General features: G+C 35.8%; 1 protein-coding gene across 3 annotated transcripts in view; it reads left to right on the top strand.

Annotated features, from left to right (window-relative positions):
* The first annotated feature begins 147 nt into the window (after window positions 1-147).
* LOC149793386 (fibrocystin-L-like) overlaps window positions 148-17,033 on the top strand; it is a 165,494-nt gene continuing 148,608 nt past the window's right edge. For all 3 annotated transcript variants that reach the window (XM_089967366.1, XM_089967365.1, XM_089967367.1), the window contains exon 1: window positions 148-233. In XM_089967366.1, coding sequence (XP_089823492.1) covers window positions 164-233 — 70 coding nt within the window. In that variant the 5' untranslated portion in view covers window positions 148-163. The remainder of the gene's footprint in view (window positions 234-17,033) is intronic.

Consider the following 17,033-nt stretch of genomic DNA (forward strand, 5'->3'; position numbering starts at 1 on the left):
TCTGACTGATTAACATATAGCTGTCTACGGCTTTTATAACAGCTTAATGCCTGTTTGTTTAGTCAGGTATGAACTCGCATACATGTATTGTATTCCTTTCGTAACGAAGGCTTAAATACGGGTAGCAAGTTTGTAACTGCAGCATACTCGTCGTGCTGACTAAATGGAGAGAACTACCCGCATATCTTTGTGGGTACTGTTAATGCTGTCTGCATGGATAGGGTGCGCAGCAGGTAGGACATTTGTTCGAATTTGAATTAGAAAAATACAGCATATTTGTTTTTTTTACATGCAACAGTTATGTTTTAGAAATGAAATTTTAAATTAATTAGAATCGAAAATTTACATTTTAAAATTAATTATGTATTGCTTGCAAACATAGGCAAGAAAACGCACAAAAGAAATGGACAAACGGAGTTATGAACTAATTGACAGATTTGTTTCGTTTTCGTCTTTTTATTTTTCAGATTGATATTTCTTACATGTAATTGCATCAATAGATTAAACCGAGTCAGTGGACATAAATACTGTACGAATTATGCTCCGGCGTACTTATAGTTTCCTGAAATGACTAAATAAAAATAACAATGAGACGAAAAACAATTTTTTTAAAAAAAAAAAGCATTGGGAACTGAAATACATATAGAGAATATATGGTCGCCAGTTCAGTAGCAGGCATTGCTGTCTGAATATGTTACTGTCACAAATATCTAATTTACATAGCTTGTATCTGGTTTATCACGAATATTGTCGAATTGACGACCGTACGATTAAATATGTGCATATCCTTATGCTAAGAACTGGTACAATATTCAAGACATTGAAAACAATAAGTCATTGCTTGCATTTATTATCCATTTGTTAACATTCCGAGACGTTTTGAATGCAGGTGTTACAAAGAGACTACATCTCGTAACAATAATGAAAAAGCAAACGAAGGCTTAAAGCAAATGGAAAAGATGCACCAGGGCCCCTCATGTTAGGGCCCGTGCGGTAGGGGCCGCAACACAATGAAATTGTTGAGGGCAATGGCGCTTTTATAAATTGTTATATGACCTCCTACCAACTTAATCAAGCCTTGGATAAAGTCATGCGAATAAAAGAATTTGATTGTCTGCAGGACTTGAGAAAATATTAAGGCTGATCTGCATGTATGTCTTAACAACGTAAGAAATAATGACATAAGCGGAATTACTTTGATTGTTGGGACGCCGTCGTGGTCAGCATCTTCGTGATCAGAAACAATGTACAGGTGACGTGATATGCATTTTTTAAAGTGTTAGAAAATATCAAGATATTAACTTTGCTGACGGTGATATCAAGCACAGCGTCAAAACAGTGTGCATATCTATATGCACGCTGTTGAAAAGCCATATAGTTATATATTTCTTTATTTTCCCTGCATATACGTATTATTTACGTATGAAGTATAATTGCGTAGAATGTCTTTTAAGTTCAATGATTCTAGCACGCAAACAGTTCGATCTGATTTATTTGACTTTCCATTACCAAAGTCAATGCGCCATTAGCAATTAAGTGTTTAATGAACTCTTTTTTGAAGAAAAATAATAATGAAAGTTTGTTATAGTCATTCAAACACACTCAATTTTCTTTCCAAAATAACGGGGATACACTACGTCTTTATTTGTATCTCCTTTCCATGCGGATCGTTTTGCTGCTTGGTTTCCTGTTACAGTTTGATTGAAATGTTAGTTGAAAATGTCTGTAAATTGCATTAAACAACATAATGGGCCGAACTCAGGTAATATTTGTCCCATGAAATGTCTATTGTAAAAACGAACTCTTTTTAGAACTGCCCAACACATTCATACATACATGCACGGTTTCTGATCACGCACAGATGCTAAATTCAATCCAAATCAATCGCATGATACGAAATCATTAAATCATTACTAGTTTTATGTCGGAGTGCACGCTACGCCCAACCTTCCCACGCAATCATCTGAAACAAATCTTTGTTTCAAGACCACTAAAATTCAACTTCTCCATGCTCAGGTAAAATATATAATGATACAATTCTCCATTTAGACTCATTAACTTATATTCGGTAAGGGAAGATGTATCAATACTGATGCGGATTTGTATCTTGCAGCACTGTGTATAAACCAGAGGTGCACAACCTTTTTCAGCCAAGGGCCAGAATGCATTTTCTAAGGCCACTCCAGGGCCGCAAACACTAATTTCTTTAATATAATTGCTGTTCACAGGCCAGATTTCCGTGTTGTTTTTAATTGGACCTGAAGGCCTGACAGAACACGTTCGCTGGTCAGATCCGGCTAGCGGCCAGGGGTTGTGCACCTCTGGTATAAACGATACCAATAGATTCAATATATATGAATTGCCAAGATTCCATGCTCCAAAGTTATATCGTCCTATACCATCTATAACGTATGTGATATGTATGATATTGTATATAATATGTAAGACGATTATTGCTTATCCATTTCATTTGTCTCTTTTTAATTTTAAGATAAAATCAGAAATACCCGAATGAATATGGAAGTTGACTTTAAGCATTGTGTCTGCCATTCTTTCAGCCATTATGCGGGAACCCGGTGGCCTAGTGGTCTTACAGATCACTGACAATTCGCCTATGTCCACTTGGGTTCGAGTCTCGACTCGACCAACGTATGTGAGAAAGCTTCCTAGAAGCTTCCGATGGGTCAGTGTTTGTTTATGTGGTTTTCCCGAGTTCTTTCTGCATCAAAATATAGTGACCTCTGTGTGCTGAAAAGAGGCGTTAAGCCCACATCAAACCACCATTATACACACATATTTTTGCCGGATTGAGTAGAAATTGAGTGCCAAAGAGTTATCGATATTTACATCCCTTAAAACATTGTCTTATAGGTATAACAAAAGACCTTTCTCAGCACAAGGATGCATCTTTCAAAATTGTGATCCTCTAGAACTTTGGTCGAAGTGAAACACAAACATTTAAACGGTATCCTCCTGTGAGGTATCATCCCGTACGTATCGATAGAGATAGACCTATGCACATATTTTAATAAAGTTGAGGCTGTTCGTACGGTTTCTAATTTTGGACTTTTCAAGTGTGAATCGAATCTTTCTTCAGTTTCGTTTCTACGGGCTTGCTGTTTTATTGCATCGCTCAAAAAGTTATCAAAGACGAGATACACGTATATCACTATTAATCCCCTCCCCATCGAGCTAGTTATCTTATCATCTCAATCATGAATGTCGCCAATGACACAATGTTAATACTAAACACGCTGAAATATCTCATTTTAAGATAGCTGTGATAAGAACACGAAAGTTGAATTGCTAGTAAGCTTTTCTACAAAATCTTTAAGATGGTTAGTAAATTTGTTGTCCAAACACATTCAGTCATCTATTCAATTGATTAAAGCTGAGTTCTCGCTGTGAAGGCATGTAAAATATTTCACACTAACATTGAGCTATATACGCTACAGGAACTAATTCATAAAACAATTCATAATTAATTTTCTGGTTTGCCATACATTAAATCTCCTTTAGAGATTTTTTTTAAAAAAATTATTTTTTAATTAAAAAAACGCTATTTGAATATATATTTTGTTAATCAGATTGCTACGATAAGGTTGTACAATGTTATGTATAGACACCAACAGACTCAGCTCCACGTGTTATTCATTTGTTAAATGGAATGGTTCGGAATTTATGCAAACAAGTTCTCTCTCCCTCTTTCTCTCCGTCTTAAATACGACACGTTCATTCTATAGCTTTACAAATCCTGCACAACACAGCGATACGGTTTGAGTCATAAACTTTCAGTCTCGTTAAGGTTGTATTTAAAAGCATATTTATAGGTGTCATTTGTATGGTAAGTGAGACTCCAATAGTCGTGTTAAATTTGGTCGATTTTTTTAGCATCAGTGATCATTGACCAGGATTTCCATGCCATGGCATTTCTGTTAGATAATAATAATGCAATTTTCATCTACACATATTTTTTCCTTATTTTAACCAATTTTCAATTAATCAATAGTTGTGACAGAAAATGTGTCTGTTAGCCTATAAGAGTGTGGTTATTGTCGAAAGTCACATATCTTCCAAAATATCATATTAGATGAAAAGATGTACATTGAATGCCGTTTATGTGGAATCAATGATGTAGCAATATACACTTAAAATAAGGTAATAAATTACGTGAATGCCAAAAACTAAAAATGTTATCATGATCTTATGGCAGCTCAGGTTTATGAAAAAAATTAATTTCCTTTTCGCTGCAAATTTTAGAATTAAATATTCCAATCAAGCATGAAAAGAAGAAGGAAAAAAACATTTACTCACGTGTGGACTTGAATTCATGATCGCCAGATTTATAGAAACTCCTTGCAGTTCAATCTCTTAATTATACACATTCCCACTTAACGGGTCTGAACCGAGTTGTATGTATGTAGGTATGACTGACTGACTGACTGACTGACTGACTTTATTTCCTCTTTAAAAAGAGATTACATCAGAATAAACAAATTCATGATAAAACAAGATCATAAAATAAAACAGAAAATTGACAAAAATACAATAGTAATACTGTGTCAGCTACCGTATTGACAAAACGAAATATCTCAATGCCTGCAATTATGCAAATCTGCAGTCATTTGGCGGAGCAAGGCACTAATCTTTTAACAGTTGCTTGATGATGATAATATTTCGAAAAGTTAATACGTCTATAGTGTTATGTGCTTAACATTAAGTTCGAGATAGCAATGAAAATGAAATGAAAAACTTATGACAGTGTAATTCTATATGTAGTTTTTTTTTTCTTCATATGACGCATGTATTTATGCATATATATACTTGTTTGCGCGTATGCGTGCGTGCATGCATTTATCTATGACTGACTGTCTAAATGACTTAGTTACCTCTACAACAAAGAGTATATCAGGTTGCTAAGATACATATTATACATATCATAGGATTATGAGACACATCATAGACGAGAACGCAAGCATGATATATACATCGTCAACTAATGCGTTTACAAAATGAGATATATAAATATAGAAAACCATATAGAAATCTCTTGGAAATAAACATAAACAAATACATAAACAAATACATAAATACACACACACAAACAGCTGTCATACAACAAAATTTGCGGATTTGACAAGAAGACTTTGGCCTTTAATTGTTTATGTTTAATGTTAATTTACTACTTACTTTTAATATCATGTTAGGGCATGTTAGTTGATAGTAGGGCACACATTTTATTGTAGAATGAAGCTATGCTGTTTGCGGTCACCAACATGAGCCTATCTGATACGTCATCGTCAATAGACGACATGCAGTCAACCCTGCTTCCAAGAAGTGTCTCCAACAATATATCGTCTTCTTGATTGAATAAGTTAACCCCGTCTCTCACTTCTAAAGAGTCAATCACTCTCTCAGATACATTTATGTATTATGGGGGGGGGGGGCTGCTAACGACACATCAGCAGAATTCGATCTGCCTCAGTATGGCAGTTGTCTTAATAAGGCAAGAAAGTACGGTAGGCCTAATGTATTTACTTATATAGCTAAACAATGGGCTGCTGTTCCGTAAACAGCACGAGATATGTATTCGTCGTGTGACTGTTTATACCACTGTCATACGTATTATTTGTTTTGCATAGCCTTATATATCGAGCTTTAGAAACTCTTTTGGGAGATTTCATGACCGATAATTGTCCACTAATGCAACATCGTCACAGTAAAAGGTTACCAGAGGATGTAATTGACAAAGAAAACTCCAGGCTATTTATACTGTATGCAACACACTTTGTCATGCATTGTGCAGCTATATTCTGCAAACAGATGTTTTGTAACTTGTTTTTGTTACTTCCGCAGATCATGACAAAGTTTTAATGATAGATATAATGTAAGCATTTTGAGGTCTGTTGCTATTTTTGCGGCATCGATTAATTGTGTCACGACAGGGCTATTACAGGTTCATTTACGTTTGTACATGTATAAAATCATTTTCGTCGTTTCTTCAGTATATTCTTGGCTTTCACCACACGAGTCTATATATTGTCTACATCTTTCCATTTGCTTTAACCTTATCAAAGATTTTCCTATTGTAGTAAAGTGAATTATTATATCATGTAGTCTTCAGCGGAAAGAAAAAGAGACGATGATGATGATCTTATACAAAATATGATAAAGGTAAATAATTAGCCACAAAATGGACACAACATGATAAAGGTAAATAATTAATCACAAGATGCACACAACATGATAATGGTAAATAATTAACCACAAAATGGACACAACATGGTAAAGGTAAATAATTAGCCACAAAATGGACACAACATGATAAAGGTAAATAATTAATCACAAGATGCACACAACATGGTAAAGGTAAATAATTAACCACAAAATGCACACAACATGGTAAAGGTAAATAATTAGCCACAAAATGCACACAACATGATAATGGTAAATAATTAACCACAAAATGCACACAACATGGTAAAAGTAAATAATTATCCACGAAATGCGCACAACATGATAAAGGTAAATAATTATCCACAAAATGCGCACAACATGATAAAGGTAAATAATTAGCCACAAAATGGACACAACATGATAAAGGTAAATAATTAATCACAAGATGCACACAACATGGTAAAGGTAAATAATTAACCACAAAATGCACACAACATGGTAAAGGTAAATAATTAGCCACAAAATGCACACAACATGATAATGGTAAATAATTAACCACAAAATGCACACAACATGGTAAAAGTAAATAATTATCCACGAAATGCGCACAACATGATAAAGGTAAATAATTATCCACAAAATGCACACAACATGATAATGGTAAATTAGCCTCAAAATGCACACAACATGGCAAAGGTAATAAATCAAAGATACCAAAACCTGCATGAGTGTAGTTACGTTTCTTTTCAATCAGAAAATATCACCAAGAGTTTGCACTCAAGTTGATATTTATTAGGTTAAAAACATTGCTGATAATACTGACTTCTGATCGACACAAAACAGACGTTGCATTTTTCGCATTCGGCAATTCGAATTATGTTTATATCATGTTAAATCAGGGAGTAGTATTACTATTATTAAGCGTTCCATTTATTGGCATAACAAGGTTAACATAATTCAAAGGTGTTGGTGCCGTATGCACATCATATATAATATATAAACTTTGTAATAAACCCTTTCTGCAAACTCCGATCGGAACATGCACGACCATTGTCACTGGCGCTAATATAAAGATACTACCAGACAGCAAAGACCGCATTGAAGCATTGCATGTTGCTCTCTTGTGTTTTTGGGTGTATTAAACTTGAAATGATCATCGATTAAGTTTGATTTTCTTATTTACTTCTTATACCTCATTAGCCCGTATATATTCTTCTAGCAAAAATCATTGATTTTAATCTCAGTCCTTTTTTTCATATACTATCAGACTTCCATTATGTATTCTCACACCCATTCGCTTATTCCTGACCCATTTTTTATTACTTTTGGTTGCAATCTATCTTAAAGACATTTTCTCAAACAAGGACCAATGTATCCTATAAAAGAGTTAAGTATGCTGTTTTCGGCTATACAAGTGTACTGTTGTCTGTGGTAGGCAGACGAGGTAGCTCGGTTGGTAGATCACCAGGCTCATAATGATATGGTTGCGGGTTCAATACTCGCCCAGGCCGGCCTTTGTCTGCTGTTTTGATGTCTCCTGGAGAAAGTCACTTAACTTCGTAGCTTCGACATGACATGATATAGCCAATAATGTGTTAACTGTACCATCCAAATACAACCAAGCAAAATGTAATTCATCAACATCAGATATACACGCGTGGCCTCAGTGTCGATCCGCGATCCACTTCTTTTTGTAAAACAGAGTTGCACACGGCACGACAAAGTATGCTGCATGCCGCCCAAATAACCTGGAGTTTTCTTTGTCAGTTACATCTGCTGGTGACCTATCACTGAGAAGATATTCCAGTTGCAGCCCATCTCCATAATGGTCAGCCTCCAATGCTTCGTGTTGTAAAGAAAGTAGCAGACGCAATTATGTGCCACGGTGAAGGGATGTGAATTTCAGAAGTAGCTAAAACGAATGTGTACTAATTACACTGGTCAACAGTGAAATCATTACTGACTTGAAAAGGCCCTAATCTGTAGTATTTTGGTGTGCCGAACACGAATATAACCGTGAAAAATTTGTATTGGCTCTCGTTTTGAAGATATTCATATACCTCATTTTCTATGTTTCACTGTGTAAATTTCTCCAGTAGGACTGCAGCAACATCCGGAATAATGATGTAACATTGCATAATACCATCATGCTCACATCATCCACAGTTGATTGCATCATTTTCTGATGCAATGCAATACTAATGCCATGCGGCTGCTGAAGTAAGTTGACGTCAGCAGTGTACTATACATGTGTAGGCCTATTATACTAATGCCAGGCGGCTGCTGAAGCTGACGTAAGCAGTGTACTATATAAAGCCCAATCAGATAGGTTCAGCATTTAAAATATTTTAGACGTTGTGCGAGACAGTTCAAGCTACTGTTACATAAAACTTATTATTTTATCCATTTACGTACAATAAAGAACAGTAATGCCTCGAAAGTGTGTTAATACCGCGGACAATTTTTGCTATATTTGTGGGGAAGTGACATTTGCCAACCAGAAGAAAAGTATCAATTCTCAAGTGAAGAAGGCATATCATCTTTACTTCGGATGCAAGGTTGGTGACCAAGACAAGCCTTGGGCTCCGCATATATGCTGTGCTACATGTACAACACAGCTTTCACAGTGGTTGAATTGCAAAAGGTCATCAATGCCGTTTGCAGTCCCAATGGTGTGGAGAGAGCCAAGCAACCACCTAAATGACTGTTACTTCTGCTTGGTTCCTCCTCTTTCCGGCGGAATAACGAAGCGAAAGAAGTCGAGAATAGTCTACCCAAACATTCCGTCTGCATTGAGACCAGTTCCACATGGTGAGGGACTTCCTATTCCAGAACCTCCAGCAGAATATTCTCTTGATTCATCTGACGAAGACAAAGGTGAGTCGACCTGTTCTTCTCCTGGTCCATCAGCATGCAGTGATCCAGATTTTCACTGTGGTGCATCATCAACCCCACACAGAATAACACAGGAAGAACTAAATGACCTGATTCGTGATTTGGACTTATCAAAGAACAAGGCAGAATTGCTAGGATCAAGACTCCAACAATGGAATCTTCTAGAAGAAGATGTCACAATTACTGCATATCAAAAGCGCCACCAGCAATTGGAGCCTTTCTTCAGAAAGGAAAGTAATCTGATATTCTGTTCCGATATTGAGGGCCTCATGAATGCTTTAAAAATCACTCATGACCCACAAGAATGGAGACTATTTGTGGACTCTTCGAAACTGAGTCTCAAGGCTGTGCTTTTGCACAATGGAAACATTCTTCCATCTATTCCAGTAGCGTATGCTGTCCACATGAAAGAGACATACGATAACTTAAGGCAGCTACTGAATTCCATTGAGTATAACAAGTACAGCTGGCACCTCTGTGGTGATTTGAAGGTAGTTGCCCTTTTAATGGGACTGCAGCAAGGATATACAAAATACATGTGTTTCTTATGCGAGTGGGATAGCCGAGCAAGGGAAATGCACTACATGAGGAAGGAATGGACTCACAGGCAGAATGTAGCCATTGGAGAGAAGAATATCCAACACCCAGCTCTGGTTGAGGCTCAGAAAATCTTGCTACCACCCCTTCACATCAAACTAGGTTTGATGAAGAACTTCGTGAAAGCCATTGACCGGACTTTGCCAGCATTCCGATACCTGCATGAAAAATTCCCTCGACTCAGCGAAGCAAAGATTAAAGAGGGAGTTTTTGTGGGTCCTCAGATTCGAGAGCTTTTCAAAGATGACCGGTTCAACAACTTGCTGGAAGGTGACGCGAAACAAGCATGGAATGCTTTTCGCCTAGTTTCTACAAACTTCCTCGGAAATGTTAGGGCAGAAAACTATAAGGAACTAGTAGAAGACATGTTGATGAAGTATAAGAAACTTGGCTGCAATATGTCTCTAAAGATTCACTTCCTTCATTCCCATTTGGATTTCTTTCCTAGCAACTGTGGTATTGTTAGTGATGAACACGGCGAACGTTTTCATCAAGATATCGCAACAATGGAACAAAGATACCAGGGAAAATGGTCCACTACAATGCTGGCTGACTACTGCTGGACACTCCTCAGAGATGCTCCCGAACAGCTGTACAAGAGACAGGCGAAGAAATCTAAGATGTAGTCAATGACTTGATTTTTTATAGGTAGGCTATTACAGTTGACCTTTTACTATTGGAATGCATTTCGTTATGTAAACATTAATTTCTTGCAGATTACAAAAAAAACTAGAGCCAATTTTGCAATTTGACTGTCATATTCGTGTTCAGCACATAAAAATTGATAAGAATTGACTAATTTTATTTCAGTAACATGACTTTTGTAAAAATTTGTTGTCCAGTGTTATTTTGATGGAATTTAGCACAAAATTGTAGTCAGATAAGTTAAATTGGTCTGGCTGACACGATATCAGAGGAGAGAGGGTAAATGTGCTCACGGATGCACAATTCTGTGACTTTCACTGTAAGTTAAAGAGCTGCGTGGTCGATCGTTGCAACATTGTTTTGACTGTTTTTAATTTTATTTTTTTTTTAGTTATCTTCTATATCTTATCGTATCTTATCGTAATCATTATCGTCTTTTTCTAATCTTTATTCGATATTACGTAAGTACCGATAAACTGGAAGTACGTTTAGATGTAGTTTCATTCCTTCAGTTAAGTCACCTCTTTGAAGATCTTCATATACAAATCAATTACGCATAGGAATAAAGACATGCACGGGTACATTGAATAAGAAGAAAAGTGTGAACTAAGAGATTTTATGGGTCAGAAAAATCTATTCCAAGTAGGTGACACACTTATATTTCAAATACTTATAACTATCTGATATCTGTAACAAAATATCTGGACACGGAATCCTTCAAATGTGATACCGCTTTATCAAATCACTATATCTTTCTTAATTCAATTACACAACGTTTGTCCCATGTAGCCCTTTGGTTTATATTTCATAGTAAATCAAGTGTTTGTCGATCGTTGCAACATTTTTTTGGACTGTTTTTAGTTATGTTTTTTTTTTTTTTTTTTAAGGTAGGTCAAGTTTTTATGCCAAACGTTGGAATGTAATTTGAATCCTTAGTGAACAAGGTCTGGTGTTTGGTCTGAAGACAACATCTTAAGCAGGTTTAGATGGATTCGTTTTGGTTGTATACTGAAAAGCCAGTTTCGTTTGAGATAAAGGGATAGTCTCAACTAAAAGACGACTTGAATGGGAATTTGTAAATACACCCAGACAGAGTCAAGTCTGTGGTCGTATATCGGATCAAGCATCCGAAGGTTAGATTCACAAGCTGATCAACATGCTGTCTAGCCATAATCAAGTTTGGTAGTGGTAGTAGTAGTAGTTCACATGCAGTTACGATCACACTAGTTTTTATCTTCTTTATCTTATCGTCATCCTTATCGTCTTTTTTTCTAATCTTTATTCGATATTACGTAAGTACCGATAAACTGGAAGTACGTTTAGATGTGATTTCATTCCTTCAGTTAATTAACCTCTTTGAAGATCTTCACATACAAGCCTCTTTGAAGATCTTCACATACAAGTCAATTACGCATAGAAATAAAGCCATGCACGGGTACATTGAATAAGAAGAAAAGTGTGAACTAAGAGATTTTATGGGTCACAAAAGTCTATTCCAAGTAGGTGACACAATTATATTTCAAATACGTTACAAGTATCTGATATCTGTAACAAAATATCTGCACACGGAATCCTTCAAATGCTCTAACAAATCACTATATATTCCCTAATTTATTTAATTACACAACGCTTGGCCCATGTAGCCCTTGTGGTTTATATTTCACAGTAAATCAAAAGTGTTTGTCCAATTGAATGAATACAGAAAGCACAAAGTATGCTTCTATTATCATACATCTTAAGGTCTTTAAATGTCAAGCTTCCATACGTCAGAGGTACGATCAACGCAATTATCATGTTCTAAATCTTGAATCAAGGGTAATAAAATACACGAACAAAAGTAATAAGTTTGAAATATTTTCTTTACATCTATGAAAATTTGAAGACTAATATGTAACAATATTTTTTTTTTTTTGTATTGCTTGAACTGATAATTAGCATATTTAGTCAATAGTAGGAACGTGACGTTCCTTTTTTCGAACAGTACACGGGATAAAGATGTCATTGAAACAGATTTATGAGAGATGGGGGGGGGGGGCAGTTATATAACAATATACTACTGCATAAATCGACTAAATATTCCATGTAACTAGTAAGGCCGCTTAGCTTATATTTCCTTTGGAACTTATGGCGAGTTTAAGTCCCTTCCTCCCAATCTATGACACATTTTTTAATACTTTTTTCTTAGTTAAGTTGTCGTACGCATTTCTTCATTTGCTTTGCACAGAAGTCCATGGCGTGAAATACCTGATTATACTGCCAGTGAAATGTGTTGGTTATGTGTATATGCGGCCATTAATACCATAAATGGCAAATGTAACGCGTTGCCATTAAATGTAATCAACAAAATTTCAGAACTTGACGATTCAGCAAGACTCATGGTGACCATATATTTTGTCATTTTTATCTATCTTCGTGGCATGTACCGTCATACTAACTTATAAGACGAGTCCAATTGCAAAACTGCACAGACCCAGATCTGCCGTCGCATAATGAGCCCGGCATATCTGGGTCTATGCAGTTTTTTTAGGAGTAACCAGTACAACAAACATGATATACTCTAATCTGCAGACACATTATGCTTTTTATGTCAGATCAGGATCTGTGTTGTTTGCAGCTTGACTCGATTATATACGGTACACATTAGTCGGTATCTATGAGATCTAATCTCGCTTCGCTCGACACTGGACATACTCTAATGCAAGGACAAACAAACGCGTAGGTTTACTTTGTCGACTAAAGATCTCTCTCTCTCTCTCTCTCTCTTTCTCTGTCTCTCAACCAAGAGGAAAGCCAGCTGAGCCATAATGGGTACATCTTTCACATAGCATGTCCAAAGAAATATTCATTCCATGTTTGATCAAAATTACTTTGATTATATTGAAAAAGTTGAAATTATGTTTGCCTCACGGGGCTAATAAAACCACTATGGGACACATCCTGAAATAATTCTGATAGAGCATGCCCTAAGAAGCACTCCCAGAACGTTTGATCAAAGTTGGCTTATGCGTATTAAAGAAGTCAAAAATAGGTTTTCCATCAATTGCAAAGGAAGCCACACTGTTGGCAATGAGCCACCCGTAATATAATTTTCATGGACCACGTCCTATCGAAAAGTTGAATATAGGGTTTACGTATGGTTTATTTGGACGCCATGCCGTTATTATGGGATTCACCCGGGTAAAAGATTAAAAAAAGCATGCCATAGGAAACCATTTTATCAAATTGGATCGAAATTGGTTCAACTATTCTAGAGAAAAACAAATGTTTAACAACCAGTTGCTGAGAAAGCCACCAAACTCCAAGGGGAGAAACTTAAAGTTTGTAGAGAATATGCTAATAAATATTTCTACTAAATTTTATTATAACTGGCTCAGATGTTCGATAGAAGTTAAATCAAGTTTTCCCTGGTTGTTATGGAAGCCACGCCGTTGCTAAGGCAACTACATCGGACAAAATTTTTAAAGGGAATGTTCTCTCAAACATTCTTCCCAAGTTTGATAGAAATTGGTCCAGTGGTTCTCGGAGGTCGAAAATGGGTTTGCCAAATAGTTACAATGGAAGTTATGTTGTTGCTAGGGGAGCTATCTTGGACGAAGTTGTGATAAAGCATGTCCAAGAAAAAATATTTCTATTAATTCGTATTGACTTGGCTGAAACGATCGGGAGAAGTAAAAAAAAAAATGGTTTTTCGGAAGTCAAAGAGCTGAGAAACGATCCAACTCGGATAAAATTATTACCGAGCATGTCCTAAGAAACATTCCTATAAAGTTTTATCAAAACTGGCTCAACCGTTCTGGAGAAAAGGTCGAAAATACATTTTAAATGTTGATTATTATGGAAACTTCGTCGTTGCTAAAATAGCCACCTAGAACAGCAGTTTTGGTTTACCATGTCTTAGAAAACATTCTTAACAATCCATAAACGAGAAAAAATTGAGTGACATTTATGACAGGTCAACGGACGAAGCACACAGAACGTAGAACCTTACTATAAAACGACTTGGTCTTAAATCAAAGAGATCGAATGAAAAAAAGTAAATCGTGTGGTATTCGTAGACAACCTAATAAAGACTGGGGGAAAAAGCGAAATATATATATCAAGCGATGCATAAGGTTCTTGCGTTCATGCATATGGTTATAAAAGACAAGATAATGAGACAAAACTCAATTCAGCATAGTTTTTATTTCGTCAGACCACATCATTTGGGTACAGAATTAAATTATTAAGCACTAATTAAGTACTGATTATGCTAACATACAAATCAATAAGACATGTTGTAATAACGAGAGAGAGAGAGAGAGAGAGAGAGAGAGAGAGAGATTTGTTTCATTCTGAGGCACAAGAACGTTTAACTGTTTCATGTTCATCTATACATCTGCAAACGATCATTCAGAGTTCATATAGTTGTCTGCAGTCAAGCATTCATACTTTATTTAGCTGTATACACTTAAGCATTCAGAGTTCATATAGTTGTCTGCAGACAGGCACATTTCACCCAGTTGTAGTCATAAAGTATTATATTTCATGTATACTTGTTAAACTGTGACAAATTCAAAGTGTTAATTGGTTCACGAGGTTATTGTCACAGCGACAGACCCACGTACTCGGTCATGCTCCAAACGTGCTGTGCATCTTTCATAAGAAAACGATTTACTGTAATTATACAAGAAACATAAAAAATAAATACTGAATGCAATTTATTTTTAAAAATTATTTTCTTTCTTGCGTGCTCTCTCTCTCTCTCTCTCTCTCTCTCTCCATCATTCGCCTCCTCTCATCACTATAAACACCACCAGCACCACAACATTGATCTGCATCAATGTCAGTTTTATTTTTGTTTTAATCTTTCTGTTTATCAAGAAAGCATAATAGTGAGTGAACATGTCAAATAAGTTCTTTTTAAAAATGAATATTTTAGTCAAGATCATATATTGTATAATATATGTGTAATATATTTCATACTATCAACATTCTTACTTGCATTTCTTCTGGGCCTTCAGTTTTTGTTAAAGATTGTAAAATGTGTTGTGTATGAGGTGTGGTGGTAGTGATGTGATGTGATTGTGTGTGTGTGTGTGTGTGTGTGACAGAACGGAAGGTTACAGAAGGATGCAAATAAAGAATGATAATAATAAGCCTTCCCGCTGCAAAATATGGGATTGTGCGTGTTGAAGGTGGGCGTGGGCGAGGGAGAACGGAGCTTCTATCAAAACAGTTTTCATCTTTTATTTGCATGTTTAATCGTGTACACGATAAGCACGCTTTGTTATTATTTGGGTCGGGGTCGGGGTCGGAAGACAATCCAAATCCACACAGACAAGAAGCTCATTGTTTGCGAGTGAAGACTCTGGTTAAATAGTGACTTGGAAAGTTCATACTATAGACGGAACCAAACTACTGGATTGTGAATTGAATGACCTGAAGGAGATTGTTATACTAAACATCATTTCTATGCAACTCGTATATTGATAGAATGGTACCTTTCCATAGGAAAGAAAGCACTGAATATTCTTTAAATCATAACAATGCAATGTAAGTAGATCACATACTTTATTTGTTTTATTGTTAAATTCCAAAATATGCAGTATGAATAAAAAACGACTTTATAATATTTGTGTTAAAGTCATAATTAAGTTACATCTAAAATCAAAGTTATTTGATTACATTTAAGTAATAATTCGAATATTCAGTTGACAATATTTTGAAACTTAATTTTTACCAAGTCAGTGGTGAATAAAAATAAAAGAAAAGAAACAATATTGTACAAAAATGGTTGATAGTTTAATGGGAAGTGTGCACGGTAGTGCTGTACACAACATGTCTTGAACGACTACAACAAAAAAGTAATGTATACAGATATTCAACTTAATGATAGAATTAACATCAGAAACAGAATACACAAGTGACATCATTGTAGAAAATATATTACATAAAACCAGGACCGTAGAGAGCAATCGCGGGCTCTGAGATAAGAAACACCCGGGCCTCTCCTAATTCTTGTTTAAACGAAATTTTTAATGTATAAAACTAAAAAGTGTTGGTTAGATATATCCCAGGCTGCCACCCCTCCTCTTATCGACCCTGCATAAACGTATGTATTTTGAAGTACATTAAGTCTTTTTCTAAATATCAACTAGGCCTATATCTAATTGACTACTCCGTACCGGCGTGTAAAAATCATGGATCTGACCCGTATCCAACACGCGATGTTTGTACTCAAAATTCGGAAAGTGTTTGAGGCATCTGAATGATCTGCCTCACGCGATACATACGAATCGAAACATAATATCCAATATTTGTAGACTAATTGGCTTTGACGCACATACATTAAACTTTATTTTTTTTTATGGTACACGAGTTATTTTGGCGAATTATGACAACGATTTATTTACTGATACCCTCCTTTGCAGGATTTCAAGCGGACACCCGGTGTCGAAAAGTGCGTGTAATGCAATACTTGTATTTGACGTACATCTTAGGAATCTAATCCTGCCTGTCGCACTGCTGTACATGCTCCAGTAAAATAATGATTGCATAGTAATATCTTCAACTTTTGTTTTCTATATGTTGAAGATATTAATATGCAATCATTATTTGTAATAAAGAAACTTACATTCCGAAACTGTTTTCTTACATTTATCATAATTTTAGTTGTTGGTGACATTTTGTCTCAGAAGCTAAAAGAAAAGAAAAAAAAAAAGGGGGGGGGGGAGATGGTA

The sequence above is a fragment of the Sinohyriopsis cumingii genome, chromosome 8 (genome assembly GCF_028554795.1).
Source record: "Sinohyriopsis cumingii isolate HCF-2022 chromosome 8, ASM2855479v2, whole genome shotgun sequence".
Lineage (NCBI taxonomy): Eukaryota > Metazoa > Mollusca > Bivalvia > Unionida > Unionidae > Sinohyriopsis > Sinohyriopsis cumingii.